At 43.2% G+C, this 15,452-nt stretch overlaps 1 protein-coding gene across 6 annotated transcripts in view; it reads right to left on the bottom strand.

The window, feature by feature from the left end:
- PPP1R12B (protein phosphatase 1 regulatory subunit 12B) overlaps positions 1 to 15,452 on the bottom strand; it is a 193,131-nt gene that overhangs the window by 80,385 nt on the left and 97,294 nt on the right. For all 6 annotated transcript variants that reach the window (XM_059999013.1, XM_059999022.1, XM_059999008.1 and 3 more), the window contains exon 14: positions 7,656 to 7,746. In XM_059999013.1, the coding sequence (XP_059854996.1) occupies positions 7,656 to 7,746 (91 nt within the window). The remainder of the gene's footprint in view (positions 1 to 7,655; positions 7,747 to 15,452) is intronic.

The following is a 15,452-nucleotide window of genomic DNA, read 5'->3' as shown; positions in this document are numbered from 1 at the left end:
CCCAGGTCCACCGACCAGTGGGCAGACACCAGCCCCAGAAACCCCTGGGCCCTGGCCCTGCCCACCAGTAAGCCTCCTCTAGCCTTCAGACCAGCCTCACACGCCAACGGGTGGACACCACACCAATGGGTGGACACCAGCCCCAGGACCATCACAGCCCACAGCCTGCCGTGGGAGGACCCAGTCCATCCACCAGCAGGTCAGCACCAGCCCTGGGGCCAGCTGGGCCCCAGCCCTGCCCACCAGCAGGCCAACACAAGCTTCAGAACACACTGGACCCCACAGCTAGCTGTATCACGAGCCAGCCCCAACGATCAGCAGTCTGACACCAGCTCTGGACCCTGGGGCCCTGCAGCCAGACCCCCAGGACCCGGCTCTGCCCACCAGCAGGCCAGCACTAGCCCCAGGACGTAGCTTCACTCACCAGTGAAGAGGGCGGGCCACAGCCCCACTGACTCTACTCCCAGTGAGCCAGCACTAGCCCTGGGGGCCCCCTGGGTTCCACAGTCGGCCACCTCATGACCTGGTCACGGCAACCAGCAGCCTCCACACAAGGCAGGGCCTGGCAACCAACCAGCCCACCCACACAGTCAGCCCACCACAACAGAATGACCCACGCAGCCCACAGAGGGGGCACCCCTAGAGCACACAGCTCTGCTGACCAGAGAGGAGTGCACTGCTGGGACGTACAGGACGCCTCCTACAGAAGGCCACTTCCCCAAGGTCAAGAAATGTAACCAACCAGATACATGGAAACACAATGTTATAAACAGCAAGTTAGGCAAAATGAGGCGACAGAAGAACACGTTCCAAATGAAAGAACAAGATAAAACCGCAGAAGAACAACTAAGTGAAGTGGAGACAGGCAATCTACCTGAGAAAAAGTTCAAGGTTATGATCGTAAAGATGATCAAAGAACTTAGGAAAGAATGAACAGAGTGAGAAGTTGTAAGTTTTTAACAAAGAGTTGGACAATACAAAGAACAACCAAACAGAGACAAAGAATACAATAACCGAAATGAAAAATGCACTAGAAGGAATCAACAGTATACTAAATGATACAGAGGAACAGACCAGTGAGCTGGAAGACAGAACAGTGGAGATCACTGGCACCGAACAGAAAAAATATATACATATAAATAAACGAGGACACTTTAAGAGACCTCTACGATGACATCAAATGCACTAACAGTCACATCACAGAGGTCCCAAAAGGAGAAGAGAGAGAGAGAAAGGGTCACAGAACGTATTTGAAGACATAACAGTTGAAAATTTCCCTAACCTGAGAAGGGAAACAGACATCCAGGTCCAGGAATCACAGAGTCCCAAACAGGATCAATCCAAAGAGGACCAAACCAAGACATATTGGAATTAAAATGGCAAAAGTTAAAGACAGATTATTAAAAGCAGCAAGGGAAAAGCAGCATGTTATATACAAGGGAGCTCCCATAAAGCTATCAGCTGACTTTTCAGCAGAAACTCTGCAGGCCAGAAGGGAGTGGCACGATATAATTAGACTGATGAAAAGGAAAAGCCTACAACCAAGAATGCTCTACCCAGCAAGGCTCTCATTCAGAGTTGATGGAGAAAGCAAAAGCTTTACACACAAGCAAAAGCTAAAAGAGTTCAGCACCAACAAACCAGCTTTATAAGAAACGTTAAAGGTATTTCTCTAAGCAAAAGAAAGGAAAAAGAAAAAAAAAGAAAACAAAAAAAGATCACAACTAGAAACATGAAAATTATGAAAGGAAAAATCTCACTGGTAAAGGCAAATATACAGTAAAGGCAATAAATCAACCAAGTACAAACCTACTAGAAAGGTTAAAAGACAAAGTAGTAAAATCAACTATATCCACAATAAGAAGTTAAGGGATACACAAAATGAAAGGATATAAAATATGATGACAAAAACAGTAATCATGGGGGGAGAGAAGGAAAAATGCAGGGTTATTAAAATGTTATTTGAAATTAAAGAGATCAGCGACTTGAAATAATTGTGTGTGTGTGTGTGTGTGTGTGTGTGTGTACACACACACATATACTGCTGTACGCAAACTTCATGGTAATTACAATCCAAAAAGTCTATAATAGATACATACACATAAAAGGGAAGGAAATCCAAACATAACACTAAAGAGGGTCATCAAATCACAAGGGAAGAGGAGAAAAGAGGAAAGGAACAAAAAAGGACTAAAAAAAAATCCTGAAACAGTAACAAAATGGCAATAAGTACATACATATCAATAACTACTTTATATGAAATGGATTAAATGCTGCAATCAAAAGATGGAGTGGCTGAAAGGATACAAAAACAAGACCCATATATTGGGGCTGGCCAAAAAGTTCGTTCGGTTTTTCTGTAAGATGTTATGGAAAAACCCGAATGAACTTTTTGGCCCACCCAATATATGCTGCCTACAAGAGACACACTTCAGATCTAAAGACACACACAGACTGAAAGTGAGGGAATGGAAAAAGGTATTCCATACAAATGGAAATGAAAAGAAAGCTGGGTAGCAATACTTATAACAGAAAAATAGACTTTAAAATAGAAACTGTTGGGACTTCCCTGGTGGCACAGTGGTTTAGAATCCACCTGCCAGTGTGGGAGACGTGGGTTCGATTCCTGATCTGGGAAGATCCCACATGCCGTGGAGCAACTAATCCCATGTGCCACAACTACCGGGCCTGAGCTCTAGAGCCCGCGTGCCGCAACTACTGAGCCCACGTGTTGCAACTACTGAAGCCCATGCGCCTAGAGCCCGAGCTCCACAATAAGAGAAACCACCGCAATGAGAAGCCCACACACTGCGACGAAGAGTAGCCCCCACTCGCCGCAACTAGAGAAAGCCTGTGCACAGCAACGAAGACCCAATGTGGCCATAAATAAATAAATAGACAAACAAACAAATAAATAATAAAAATAAAATAAAGACCGTTACAAGAGACAAAGAAGGACAGTACATAATAATCAAGGGATGAATCCAAGAAGATATAACAATTGAAAATATATTTGCACCCAACATAGGAGCACCTAAATGAATAAAGCAAATATTAATAGCCATAAAGGGAGAAATCAACAGTAACACAAAAATAGTAGGGGACTTTAACACCCCACTTACATCAATGGGCAGATCATCCACACAAAAGATCAGTAAGGAAACTCTGGCCTTAAATGGCACATCAGACCAGATGGACTTAATATAGAGAGAGAATATTCCATCCAAAAGCAGCAGAATACACATTCTTTTCAAAGGCATATTCTCCAGGATACATCTGTGCTGTATCATGGAACAAGTCACAGTGCATTTGAGAAGGCTGCAATCATATCAAGCATCTTTTCCAACCACAAGGCTATGAGACTAGAGATCAACTACAAGAGTAAAAACCACAGAGAACACAAACACGTGTGGCCCAAACAAAATGCTACTAAACAACCAATGGATCACTGAAAAAATCAAAGAAGAATTCAAAATATACCTGGAGACAAATGAAATGAAAACACAGTGTTCCAAGATCTTCGGGATGCTGCAAAGCAATTCTAAGAGGGACGTTTATAGCAATACAGCCCTCTCAGGAAACAAGAAAAATCTCAAATAAACAACCTAACCTTAACCTAAAGAAATCAGAAAAAGAAGAATAAACAACACCCAAAGTTAGTAGAATTTCTCCTAGGAGAACACATCGGCAGAACACTCTTTGACATAAAGCACAGCAATATTTTTTTGGACCTGCCTCCTACGGCAAGGAAACAAAAACAAAAATAAGCAAATGGGACCTAATGAAACTTAAAAGTTTTTGCACAGTAAAGGAAACCATCAACAAAACGAAAAGACAAGTGGGAAAGATTGAATGGGAGAAAATATTTGCAAATGATATGACGAATAAGGGGTTAATCTCCAAAATATATAAACAGCTCATACAACTCAATATCAAAAAAACAAACAAGCCAATTTAAAAATGGGCTGAAGATCTGAATAGACATTTTTCCAAAGAAGACATACAGATGGCCAACAGGTACATGAAAAGATGCTCAACATCACTCATCATCAGGGAAATGCAAATCAGAACCACAGTGAGATGTCACCTCACACCTGTCAGAATGGCTGTCATCAGAAAGACCATAAATGACACATGTTGGTGAGAATGCAGAGAAAAGGGAACCCTAGTACACTGCTGATGGGAGTGTACACTGGTGCAGCCACTGTGGAAAACAGTATAGAGGACCCTCAGTAAACTAGAAATAGAACTAAAATAAACTAAAAATAGAACTAAAAATAGTATGATCCAGCAATTCCACTCCTGGGCATATATCTGAAAAAACCAAAAACACTAATTCGAAAAGACACATGCACCCCAATATTCACGGCAGCATGATTTACAACTGCCAAGATATGGAAGCCATCTAGCTGTCTATCAACAGATGCATGGATACAGAAGACGTGAGACACACACAGACACACACACATATACACATACTCCACATATGCATACATACGTATATGGAGTATTAGCCACTGGCATGAAATTTTGCCATTTGCAACAACATGGATGGACCTGGAGTGTATCACGCTGAGTGAAAAAAGTCAGAGGACAAATACTGTAAGACATCACTTCTATGTGGAATCTAAAAAATAAAATCAACTAGTGAATATAACAAAAAAGACACAGACTCACAGATATAGAGAAAAAAACAGTGGTTGCCAGAGGGAGAGGGAAGGGGGAGGGAAATACTGGGGCAGGGGATTAAGAGGTACAACTTATTATGCATAAAATAAGCTACAAGGATATATTTACAACACAGGGAGTACAGCCAATATTTTATAACTATAAATGGCATATAATCTTTTTTTTTTTTTTTTTTTTTTTGCGGTCCGCGGGCCTCTCACTGCTGTGGCCTCTCCCGTTGCAGAGCACAGGCTCCGGACGCGCAGGCCTAGCGGCCATGGCTCACGGGCCCAGCCGCTCCGTGGCACGTGGGATCTTCCCGGACCGGGGCACGAACCTGCGTCCCCTGCCTCGGCAGGCGGACTCTCAACCACTGCGCCACCAGGGAAGCCCTAGCATATAATCTTAAAAAATTTTATTCAGTATGATGTACACCTGAAGCTAACAATATTGTAAACCAACTATACCTCCATATTAAAAAATTTTTTAAAAAACCCCACAAGCCCTGAACTAGCATTTCTCTAACATAATTTTGTAACTGTAGGAATCACACAGAGACATTCCACCAATTAAAATTTTCCCCAGGCTCATAGGAGCAGTAGTACAGAAAAAAAGGAAAGAATGAGGAGACCTCTGCAGGACAAGGGGGAAAAGGGTTAGGAAGACAGTGAGTTGATTCTTAACTCAAGTAGTCATATGCTCATGTCCTCAGAAGAGGGAAGTTCCAAAGCCGGAAGGCAACTATTAGCTATTTTGTTCACTCATTCTCTTAATAAAAAGTTACTGCGTTCTTAAGTACTGGAACTACAAAGACAAATCAAATGATTCCTGTACTCAAGAACCATAATCTAATGGAAAAGACATAAGAAAACAGATGAGTGTAATGGAAAGTAAGTATTAAGACAGAAACACATGATCCAGCCTATTCTATTTCTGGGTCTACACCCAAAAGAACTAAAAGCAGGATCTGAGGAGATGTTTGCACACTGATGTTCACAGCAGCCAAAAGGTGGAAGCAACCTAAGTGTCCATCAGTGGATGACGGATGAACCAAATGGGGTCTAAACATACAACAAAGTATTATTCAGCCTTACAAAGGAAGGCAGTTCTGACATGTGCTGCCACATGGATGAACCCTGAAGACATTACACTGAGTGAAACGAGCCAGTCACAAAAAAGACAAAAACTGTGTGATTCCACTCGCATGAGCTACCTAGAGTCAAGGTCATAGAGATAAAAAGTAGAGCGGTGTTGCCAGAAGCTGTGGGGAGAGAGGTTCCGTTTGGGGAGACGAAAGCTGTTCTGGAGATGGTGGTGCCGATGACTGCACAGTGACATGAATGCATTTAATGCCGATGAATCGTATGCTTAGAAATGGCTAGAGTATTAAGTTGTATGTTACGTATCGCCTGCCACAGTAAACCAAACCAAAACAAACGCTTGTCTGGCCCTCGTGGGGGTTACAGCCTCTGGGGAAACAAACCACCATGAAGCACAAGCAGTAACAGCTGTGGCAATGACTACCCAGGACGGCACCTGCCCGACCCTGGAGGGTCAGGAACGACACAAGGACACTCGGGGGCTACGCATAGGTCCCTCTCTCAGTCCTCAGCTCTCCTGCTTGGCGTCTGTAGCATCTGAAGCTGCGGCGCTTCCCCTCTTCACTGGAGACTGCCGTTCACTCCCTCGGGTACCATCTCCTGGCTGACCCCTCAGCCCTCTGACTGCTCCTCGGTTCTGCTGCCTGGCTCATCCTCCTCTGCCTCCTTGACGCCCAATCACAGCCTCCCTCAACTGTTGCTGCCACATGCCTGTCATCTCCAGCTCAGCTAAGGAACAGCTTCCCACGGGCCTCCAGGCTTCACAGACCACTCCCAGCAGTTCTCTGCACAGCGACTTTTGCAAGATATAACGTAGATCATATCTTCCTTACTTCAAAGCTTCCCCGAGGGACTCCTCTTTTTTCTAACATCATTATTGAAACACAATCCACATAAGATCCGCCCTTTTAAAGACTACAACTGGCTGTTTTCTAGTATATTCACAGAGCTGTGCAAAATCCCCATCTAATTTCAGGACATTTCATCACCCCAGAAGGAAAGTAACCCCACACCCTTAGTGGTCACTTCCCATTCCTCCCTCTCTCCAGCCCCCAGCAGATACTAACCCACTTTCTATTTCTCTGGATTTCCCTATTCTGGACATGTTCATACAAATGGAACCATGCCAGGTTTCTTTCACGCAGCATAACTTTTTCTTAAGGTTCATCCACACTGCAGCATTGGCATGCGTCAGGACTTCATTTCTTTTTATTCCCAAATCAATGGAAATTTGTGAGGGTTTTTTCCAGTTTTGTTAGCTGCTTCATTTATTTGGTCTGTGCAATGGCGCCGCTTGGGCCCACTGCCCAACACTCGCTGGGGCACCACCAGCCACAGAACTCTGACCTTGACGCTGCAGGGAGCCCAGGGCTCAGCCCTCCAGCGAACCTGCACACTCCACACGTAATCTTGGTCTATACAGCAAGTTAACTCTGGCCAGAGATGACACTGAATTTGGGTCTCTGGCTCCTGTGAATAATGCTGTTATAAATATCTGTGCAGGACTTTTCTGTAGAAGCCTGCTTTATTTCTCTTGAGTACACACCCAGGAGCAACATGGCTGGGTCCCGTGGTAACTCTATGGTTAACACTCTGAGATTCTGCCAGACTGTTCTCCTGCAGGAATTAAGGTGTGGGCCTTAAGCACACGTGGAATGATCAGTCTTAGGGAGGGAAGGAGAGAAACCTGCTCTGCGCCTGAAGAACAGAAGCGAGAGCGGGTGTATGGAGCTATGAATTCATTTGATTCTATATAGTGTAAAATTTAACAGGAAAGCTTTCACTGAAATGGCTGGAATAAGGCACACATTTTATCACGGTTTAATTGTACTTCCAGTGGAAAGGCACACAGACAAAAAAGGACTTAAACACGGAGGTCACACTCACTTGGGTAGACCTGCGAGTCTGCCGAGCTTGTCTGGAGCGCGCTTTCCGTAACGACTCTGCTTCCTCGTCCCGTACGGGAGTCAGATACGACCTGCGGGGAAGAAGGGTCACAGCAGAGGTAAGGCCCTGGGGGCAGCAGGTGCGTCTGCACACCGAGGGGGTTTCTGTGAGCCAAGGTGAAGTGAGGCCGACTCAACCCGACAGCCTATCGGTGAACATTACATAAGCCAAGACATCATCTGTAAACATATCAGTGTTCGTGCAGAATCACACCACCTGTAACTGTAAGATGAGAACTTTCTTTCCTCTTTCCCATCCTTAGACTTTTTATTTCGTTTCCTGCCTTCGCGCTCTGGCTAGCACTGATGACAGTCGTTTCCCTGCTTCGCTCCTGCCTTCAGAGAGACAGCTTCTGGCCAAGACCCTGCAGACTCTGCTCCTCAGGTGAAGGCAACTCCTTCCCCGCCCATGGGAGTGCACTAGGAGGGGCTTGTTGTTATTAGTTTCTTCGTTTACTCATTCGTGTGTGAACTTTATCATAGGCTTTTCTTCCCTGTATACTGAGATTATCATTTCCTTCTTTCTTCTGTTAATATGCAGAATTACACTGAACAAGTTTTGAATGATAAAACCACCCTAAATGCTTGGGATAAGCTCAACTTAATCATGATGTATCACCATTTATAGAGACTTACTTTCTATATAGATTCAGTATTATTTACTTTAGGATTCCTCCATCCGTGTTCATGCAAGAAACTGGCCTGTAATTTTCCCTTATAACAACCCAGCCAGTCTTGAAATTAAAGTTATGGAAGTTGGGAAGTGTTTTCTCCTTGTCTATTTTCTTTGAGAATCTGTGTAAGACTGGGGTCATTTCCTCCTTAAATAATTGGAAGGGTTCACCAATAGAGTCATCTGGGTTTAGAGTGTTCTTTATGGGAAGGTTTTAAATAAGGGTTGCAATTTCTTTAATAGAATTAGGCCTATTCAGATGTTCTGTTTTGGTAATATTTGTTTTTCAAGGAATCTTATCTACATTTTCATATTCAGTACCACAAAACGGTTCATAATATCCTAAAAATACATTTTAATTGTCACTGTAATACAAGCATATCTCAGAGATACTGCAAGGTCAGTTCCAGACCACCACAGTAAAGTGAATCTTGCAATAAAGTCAGTCATGTGAAACTTTTGGTTGTCCAGTACATATAAAAATTATGTTTACGCTATACTGTAGTAAGTGTGCAATAGCATATCTTTAAAAAACAAGGTACATACTTTAATTTAAAAATATTGCTAAAAATGCTAGCCATCATCTGAGCCTTCAGCAAGCTGTAATCTTTTTGCTGGTGGAGGGTCTTGCCTTGATGTTGCTGGCGACTCGCTGGTCAGGATGGTGGTTGCTGAGGGCTGGGGTGGCCGTGGCGATGTCTTGAAAGAAGACAGCAGTGACGTTTGCCTCACTGACTGACTCTTCCCTTCATGAATGATTTCTCTGTAGCCTGTGATGCTGGCTGATACCATTTTACCCACAGTAGAACTTCTTTCAAGACTGGAGTCAATCCTCTCAAATCCTGCCCCTGCTTTATCAACTAAGTTATGTCATATTCTAAATCCTCTGTTGTCATCTTAATAACCTTCACAGTATCTTCACCAGGAGTAGAGTCCATTGCAAAAAAACACTTTCTTTTTTTCTTTAAATTTTATTTTTTTAATTGGAGTATAGCTGATTTACAACGTGTGTTAGTTTCAAGTGTATAGCAAAGTGATTCAGTTACACATATACATATATCTATCCTTTTTCAGATTCTTTTCCCTTATAGGTTATTACAAAATATTGAGTAGAGTTCCCTGTGCTACACAGTAGTCCTTATTGTTTATCTGTTTTATGTGTAGTAGTGTGTACATGTTGATCCCAAACTCCTAATTTACTCCTACCCTTCCCCTTCGGTAACCATAAGTTTGTTTTCTATGTCTGTGAGTCTATTTCTGTTTTGTATATAAGTTCATTTGTATCTTTTATTTATTTATTTTTTTAAGATTCCACATACAAGTGATATCACGTGGTATTTGTCTTTGTCTAGCTTACTTCACCTAGTATGATAACCTCTAGGTCCACCCACGTTGCTGCGAATGGCATTATTTCATTCTTATTTTATGGCTGAGTGATATTCCATTGTATACGTGTACCACATCTTCTTTATCCAGTCATCTGTGGATAGACATTTAGGCTGTTTCTATGTCTTCACTACTGTAACTAGTGCTATGAATAAGAAACCACTTTCTTTGGTCACCCATAAGAAGCAACTCCTCATCCTTCAAGTTGTATCATGAGATTGCAGCAATTCTGTCACATCTTTAGGCCCCCATTTCTAATACTATTTCTCTTGCTTTCTCCACCAAATCTGCAGTTACCTCCTCCACTGGAGTCTTGAACCCCTCGAGGTCATCCATGAGGGTTGGAATCTACTTTTTCCAAACTCCTGTTAAGGTGGATATTCTGATCTCTTCCCATGAATCACAAATGTTCTTAATGGCGTCTAGAATGGTGATTCCTTTCCAGAGGGTTTTCAATTGACTTTGCCTAGATCCATCAGAGGAGTCACCAATCTATGGCACCTATAGCCTGATGAAACATATTTCTTTTTTCATAAATTTATTTATTTATTTTTGGCTGCACTGGGTCTTCGTTGCTGCGCGCGGGCTTTCTCCAGTTGCGGCGAGCGGGGGCTACTCTTCGCTGCGGTGCGCGGGCTTCTCATTGCAGTGGCTTCTCTTTGTTGCAGAGCACGGGCTCTAGGCACGCAGGCTTCAGTAGTTGTGGCAAAAGGGCTCAGTAGTTGTGTCTTGCAGGCTCTAGAGCACAGGCTCAGTAGTTGTGGCACGCAGGCTTAGTTGCTCCGCGGCATGTGGGATCTTCCCGGACCAGGGATCCAACCCGTGTCGCCTGCATTGGCAGGTGGATTCTTACCCACTGCACCACCAGGGAAGTCCCCAAAATGTATTTCTTAAACAATAAGGCTTGACAGTTACTCCTTGACCCACAGGCTGCAGAACGGATGTTGTGTTTGCAGCATGAAAGCCACATGAGTCTCATTGCCCATCTCCATCAGAGCTCTTGGCTGAACCCAGGTGCACTGTTAATGAGCAGTCATATTTTGAATCTCTTTTTTTCCGAGTAAGTCACAACAGTGGGCTTAAAATATTCAGTAAACCATGTTGTAAACAGATGTGCTGTCATCCAGGCTTTGTTGTCCATTTACAGAGCACAGGCAGAGCAGATGTAGCATAATTCTTAAGGGCCCTAGGATTTTCGGAATGGTAAATGAGCATTGGCTTCAACTGAAAGTCACCAGCTGCACTAGCCCCTAACAGGAGAGTCAGCCTGTCCTTTGAAGCCAGGCACTGACGTCCCCTCTCTAACTGTGGAAGTCCTGGATGGCATCTTCTTCCAACAGAAGGCTGTTTAACCTACACTGAAAATCTCTTGTTTAGTGCAGCCACTTTCAGGAATTATCTTAGCTGGATCTCCTGGATAACTGGCTGCAGCTTCTACATCAGCACCTGCTGCTTCACCTTGCACTTTTATGTTATTGAGAATGCATCTTTCCTTAAACCTCATGAATCAACCTCTGCTAAGCTTCAAGTTTTTCTTCTGCAGCTTCCCCACTGCTTTCAGCCTTCATGGAACTGAAGAGAGTTAGGGCCTTGCTCTGGATGAGGCTTTGTTGTTTCTGGTTTGATCTCCTATCCAGACCACTCAGACTTTCTCCATATCAGCGATAAGGCTGTTTCGCTTTCTTATCATTTGTGTGTTCACCGAAGTAGCGCTTTTAATTCCCTTCAAGAACTCTTCCTTTGTGTTTCCAGCTTGGCTGTTTGGTGCAAGAGGCCCAGCTTTAGGCCTATCTTGGCTTTCCACATGCCTTCCTCACTAAGGGTAATAATTTCTAGTTTTTGATTTAAAGTGAGAGATGTGCAACTCTTCCTTTCACTTGAATACTTAGAGACCCTTGTAGAGTTATTAAGTGGTACTCTCTTCAACGTTAGTCGCAATGTGGAATCTGAAATGATGTTAACAGAATTTTCATATTCTGTTACGCCGAAATCCAGTGGTCTATCTCGTACTTCGGATGGAATGTCTTACCCAGGCGTGTCTTTCGTAAAATCTCCCAAATGGTGACACATTTCATTAGGCAATAGTAATTTTAAAAATCACATTCTTCAACATACGGTTTCAGCTCCTTAACATCAGTCTTGGCAATGATTTTTTCGATTTGACACCAAAACCAAAAATGAACACGTGGGACTTCATCAAGCTTTTCGCTTCTGCACAGCAAAGAAAATCAGCAACAAAACAATAAGGCAACCTACTGAATGGGAGAAAATATTTGCAAGTCACATATCTGATAAGGGGTTCATAGCCAAACTAGATAAAGAACTCATACAACTCAAAAGAAAAAAAAAACCTGATTAAAAAAGGGACAGAGGATCTGAACAGACTTTTTCCAAAGAAGGTACAACACAGATGGCCAACAGGCACATGAAAAGATGCTCAACATCACTCATCATCAGGGAAATGCAAATCAAACCGCAGTGAGATGTCACCTCACACCTGTCAGAATGGCTATTAGGTAAGAAATGACAAGTGCTGGTGAGGGTGTGGAGAAAAGGGAGCCCTCATGCACTGCTGGTGGGAATGTAAACTGGTGCAGCCACTCTGGAGAACAGTATGAAGGTTCCTCGAAAAACTAAACATAGAGCCACCATATGAAGTTCCACTTCTGGGTGTTTATCTGAAGGAAACCAAATCACAGTCTCCATCTGTGCTAAATCTGCAGCCCAGTGTTCACAGCAGGACTACTCACCATGGCCAAGATACGGAGACAACCGAAGCGTCTACCGGCAGATGAACGGATAAAGAAAATGTGGCGTATATGTGTGTGTGTACACACGCGCACGTGCGCACATGTACATACATAATGGAACGTTATTCAGTCATAGAAAGAGGAAATCTTGCCATTTGCAACAACATGGATGGGCCTTGAGGGCATTATGCTAAGAGAAACAGAGAAAGACAAATACTGTACGATCCCATTTGTATGTGGAATCCAAAAAACTGAATTCATAGGTACAGAGAACAGACTGGTGGTTGCCAGAGGTGGGGGGTGGGCGAAGTGGGTGGAGGTGGCCAAAAGGTACAAACTTCCAGTTATAAGATAAATAAGTCCTGGGAATGTATGCACAGCAAGGTGACTACAGTTAACAACACTAATGTATTCAAAAGCTGCCCAGAGAGCAGATCTCAAAAGTGCTCGTCACAAGGAAAATACGTGTGGTGACAGATGTTAACTAAATTTATCGTGGTAATCATTTTGTAATATGCTTACCAAATCATTATGTTGTATACTAAAAAAGATTGTTTTATTTAAATTATATCAATAAAAAATAATAAAAGTTAAAAAAAACCCCACATTTTCTAATATTATCTTTGGTCTCAGAACAGTCTTTCCACATTGGGAAGCAGTCAACATATCACCCACAGTGACAGGTACAAGTTTTCCAAAGTTCTAATTTCTGCTTTAAATGTTACAATTGGCAACCAACACTCAGAATGACAGGTTCGCTTTGTTCATTTTCAAGAGAATGTCGGCCACACGCCCACGTCTGAATAACCAGTCTGAGCAGCCACTTTTCAGGAAGAAGTGGTGCTCAGGAGAAGCAGCCAGCCCTCATTTCTCCTTCTCGAACTACAGGTACACTTCTATTACAACTCGCTGGCCACCCTCCAATTATTTACTACACTTTTCCTGTACTTTCTATTCTCCTCTCTCTCTGGGTTTCATTCTGGTGTTTTCCACTGTCCAATCTAATTAGTTCACAAATCCTCTCTTCAGCTGCTTTACTACAATTGAATTTCTTAATTATTTTATTTTTCAGTTCTAGCATTTCCATCTTTCCAAAGAGAGGGCAGTTCTCTATTGAAATTCCCTATCTTGTCTTCTATTTTCTTGAACATATTAACTGTAATTTACTATGATTATTTTAAAGTCCACATCTGATAATAATCGATATCTGGGTCTGTTCCTAGTGTCTGTATTTTCTCTTAGTCTTTTGTAAATCAGTCTTATTAGGCAGTCTGTCTGGTAATTTTTGAATTAATGCCAGAATTTTTAATGAAAAAATGTAGTAATAATTTGCAGCTCTGGAAGATGTTGTCATCCTCCAGAGAGGATATTCTTTTCTCCGGCTTAGTTAGGCTAAGAAACTGGTTCTCAAACTTTCATTGCATCAGAATCACTTGGAAGGCTTGTGAAATACAAATCTCATGAGGTTCTCCCCTCATAAGTCCTGATTTAGCAGGTGTGGAGGGGGTCTGGGAATCTGCATTTCTGATTAGTTCTCAGGTGATGCTGCTGATGTGGAGACCACACTGTGAAAACCATGGGGTAAGGCAAAGCCCCTTCACCCACTTTGAGCCTGAGCCACCTGGAAGCTGGGCTTCAGTCTTTACAGAGCTGGCCATGTCTGGTAAGCCCCTTCTGCTGGAAGGCAGCCCTTTGATCGTCCCAGGGGAAGTCTGGGGTGTCCACTAGGGCCCGTTTCTGAACTCTAATTTCTGTTCCCTAAGCACTGAGAGATGGCTGGGAACCTCGCCCAGCTTCTCAGCCTTGTAGCCACGGCCTCACTGGTCAGCCAGCACCTTGGGGGACAAGCACAGCCGGGTGCTGGGCTCGCCTCCTATGCTTTCCTTCTCTCTGGGATCTGGGTCCCTCAAGTCCTCACTTCCTTACCGTCTCTCCAATGCCTTCAAAGACTTTGTTTTCTTATGCTTATCCAGCTTTTCTGCTTATTCTCAGTGGGAGAGTCTGTCTATCACAAGATATGCCATAGCCTGAAACAGAAGTGCCCAACCAGGCTATATGTTAAGAGATTTTTTCCCTCCACATGGATTAGTAAACTGGAATTGCCATACATGTCTCAATCCACTGTGAGTTCGGAATGTGTGCCTCTTTCCTTAATAGATTCCTCTTCTCTGGGTGAAGTGGAAAAACCTGAGTCCCCAAACTTGCAAAGCTGTGGACCAGCCTTGGAGTCGGTGAGCACACCGAGGACGAACCCCTCAGGAAATGCTGCCTGGGTTACCAGCTGGCATCCTCACCCACCACCTCCACCTGCAAACACACAGAGCACCCCACTGCACCACTTCTTGGCTGCTGTCTCTTCTCTGCGTCCCCGACAGACGCCACAGTGACGCCGCAAGTCTCTGACTGGCTTATCGCACTGCCTGCTCCGGCAAGTTTTACGGAATGAGAGAGACGGAGCTGGTAAAAACAGGTCTGCGGGTGAAATCGAGGGCCTTTTGCCTCACTTGGAGTCCTAAATATTTGAAATCATACATGCTTCTCCCGGAAAAAATTGGAAAACAGATCAACACGTGAAAATAAAAATAAGCTGAATTCCACCACATGAAGATAAGCCCATTTTTATTCTACTACACGTATGCCTAGATTTTTGTCTATGTATGTATGTTCTATACCTATATATAGTATATTATAGTCTATTTTTAATGAAGATTATGTATATTACTTTGTAACCTGTGTCAATATATGAAACTTTTACTAAGTTGTAAGAAAAAAAATCTATAAAAACAAAACCCAGAAAACCCCAGTACTTGAGTTTTAAATGTTTTTGAGGAGGGAAGGAACATTTTCATTCACTTTCGTTTACCCAGGTATGGATTCCAAATTCACAAAAGTGATGCGCCTTAACATACGGTTTCCTGGGGGACACACT

This window comes from Delphinus delphis, chromosome 1 (assembly GCF_949987515.2).
Source record: "Delphinus delphis chromosome 1, mDelDel1.2, whole genome shotgun sequence".
NCBI lineage: Eukaryota > Metazoa > Chordata > Mammalia > Artiodactyla > Delphinidae > Delphinus > Delphinus delphis.
Note: the sequence above shows the minus strand (reverse complement) of the source record. Positions and strands in the feature narration are given on the sequence as shown.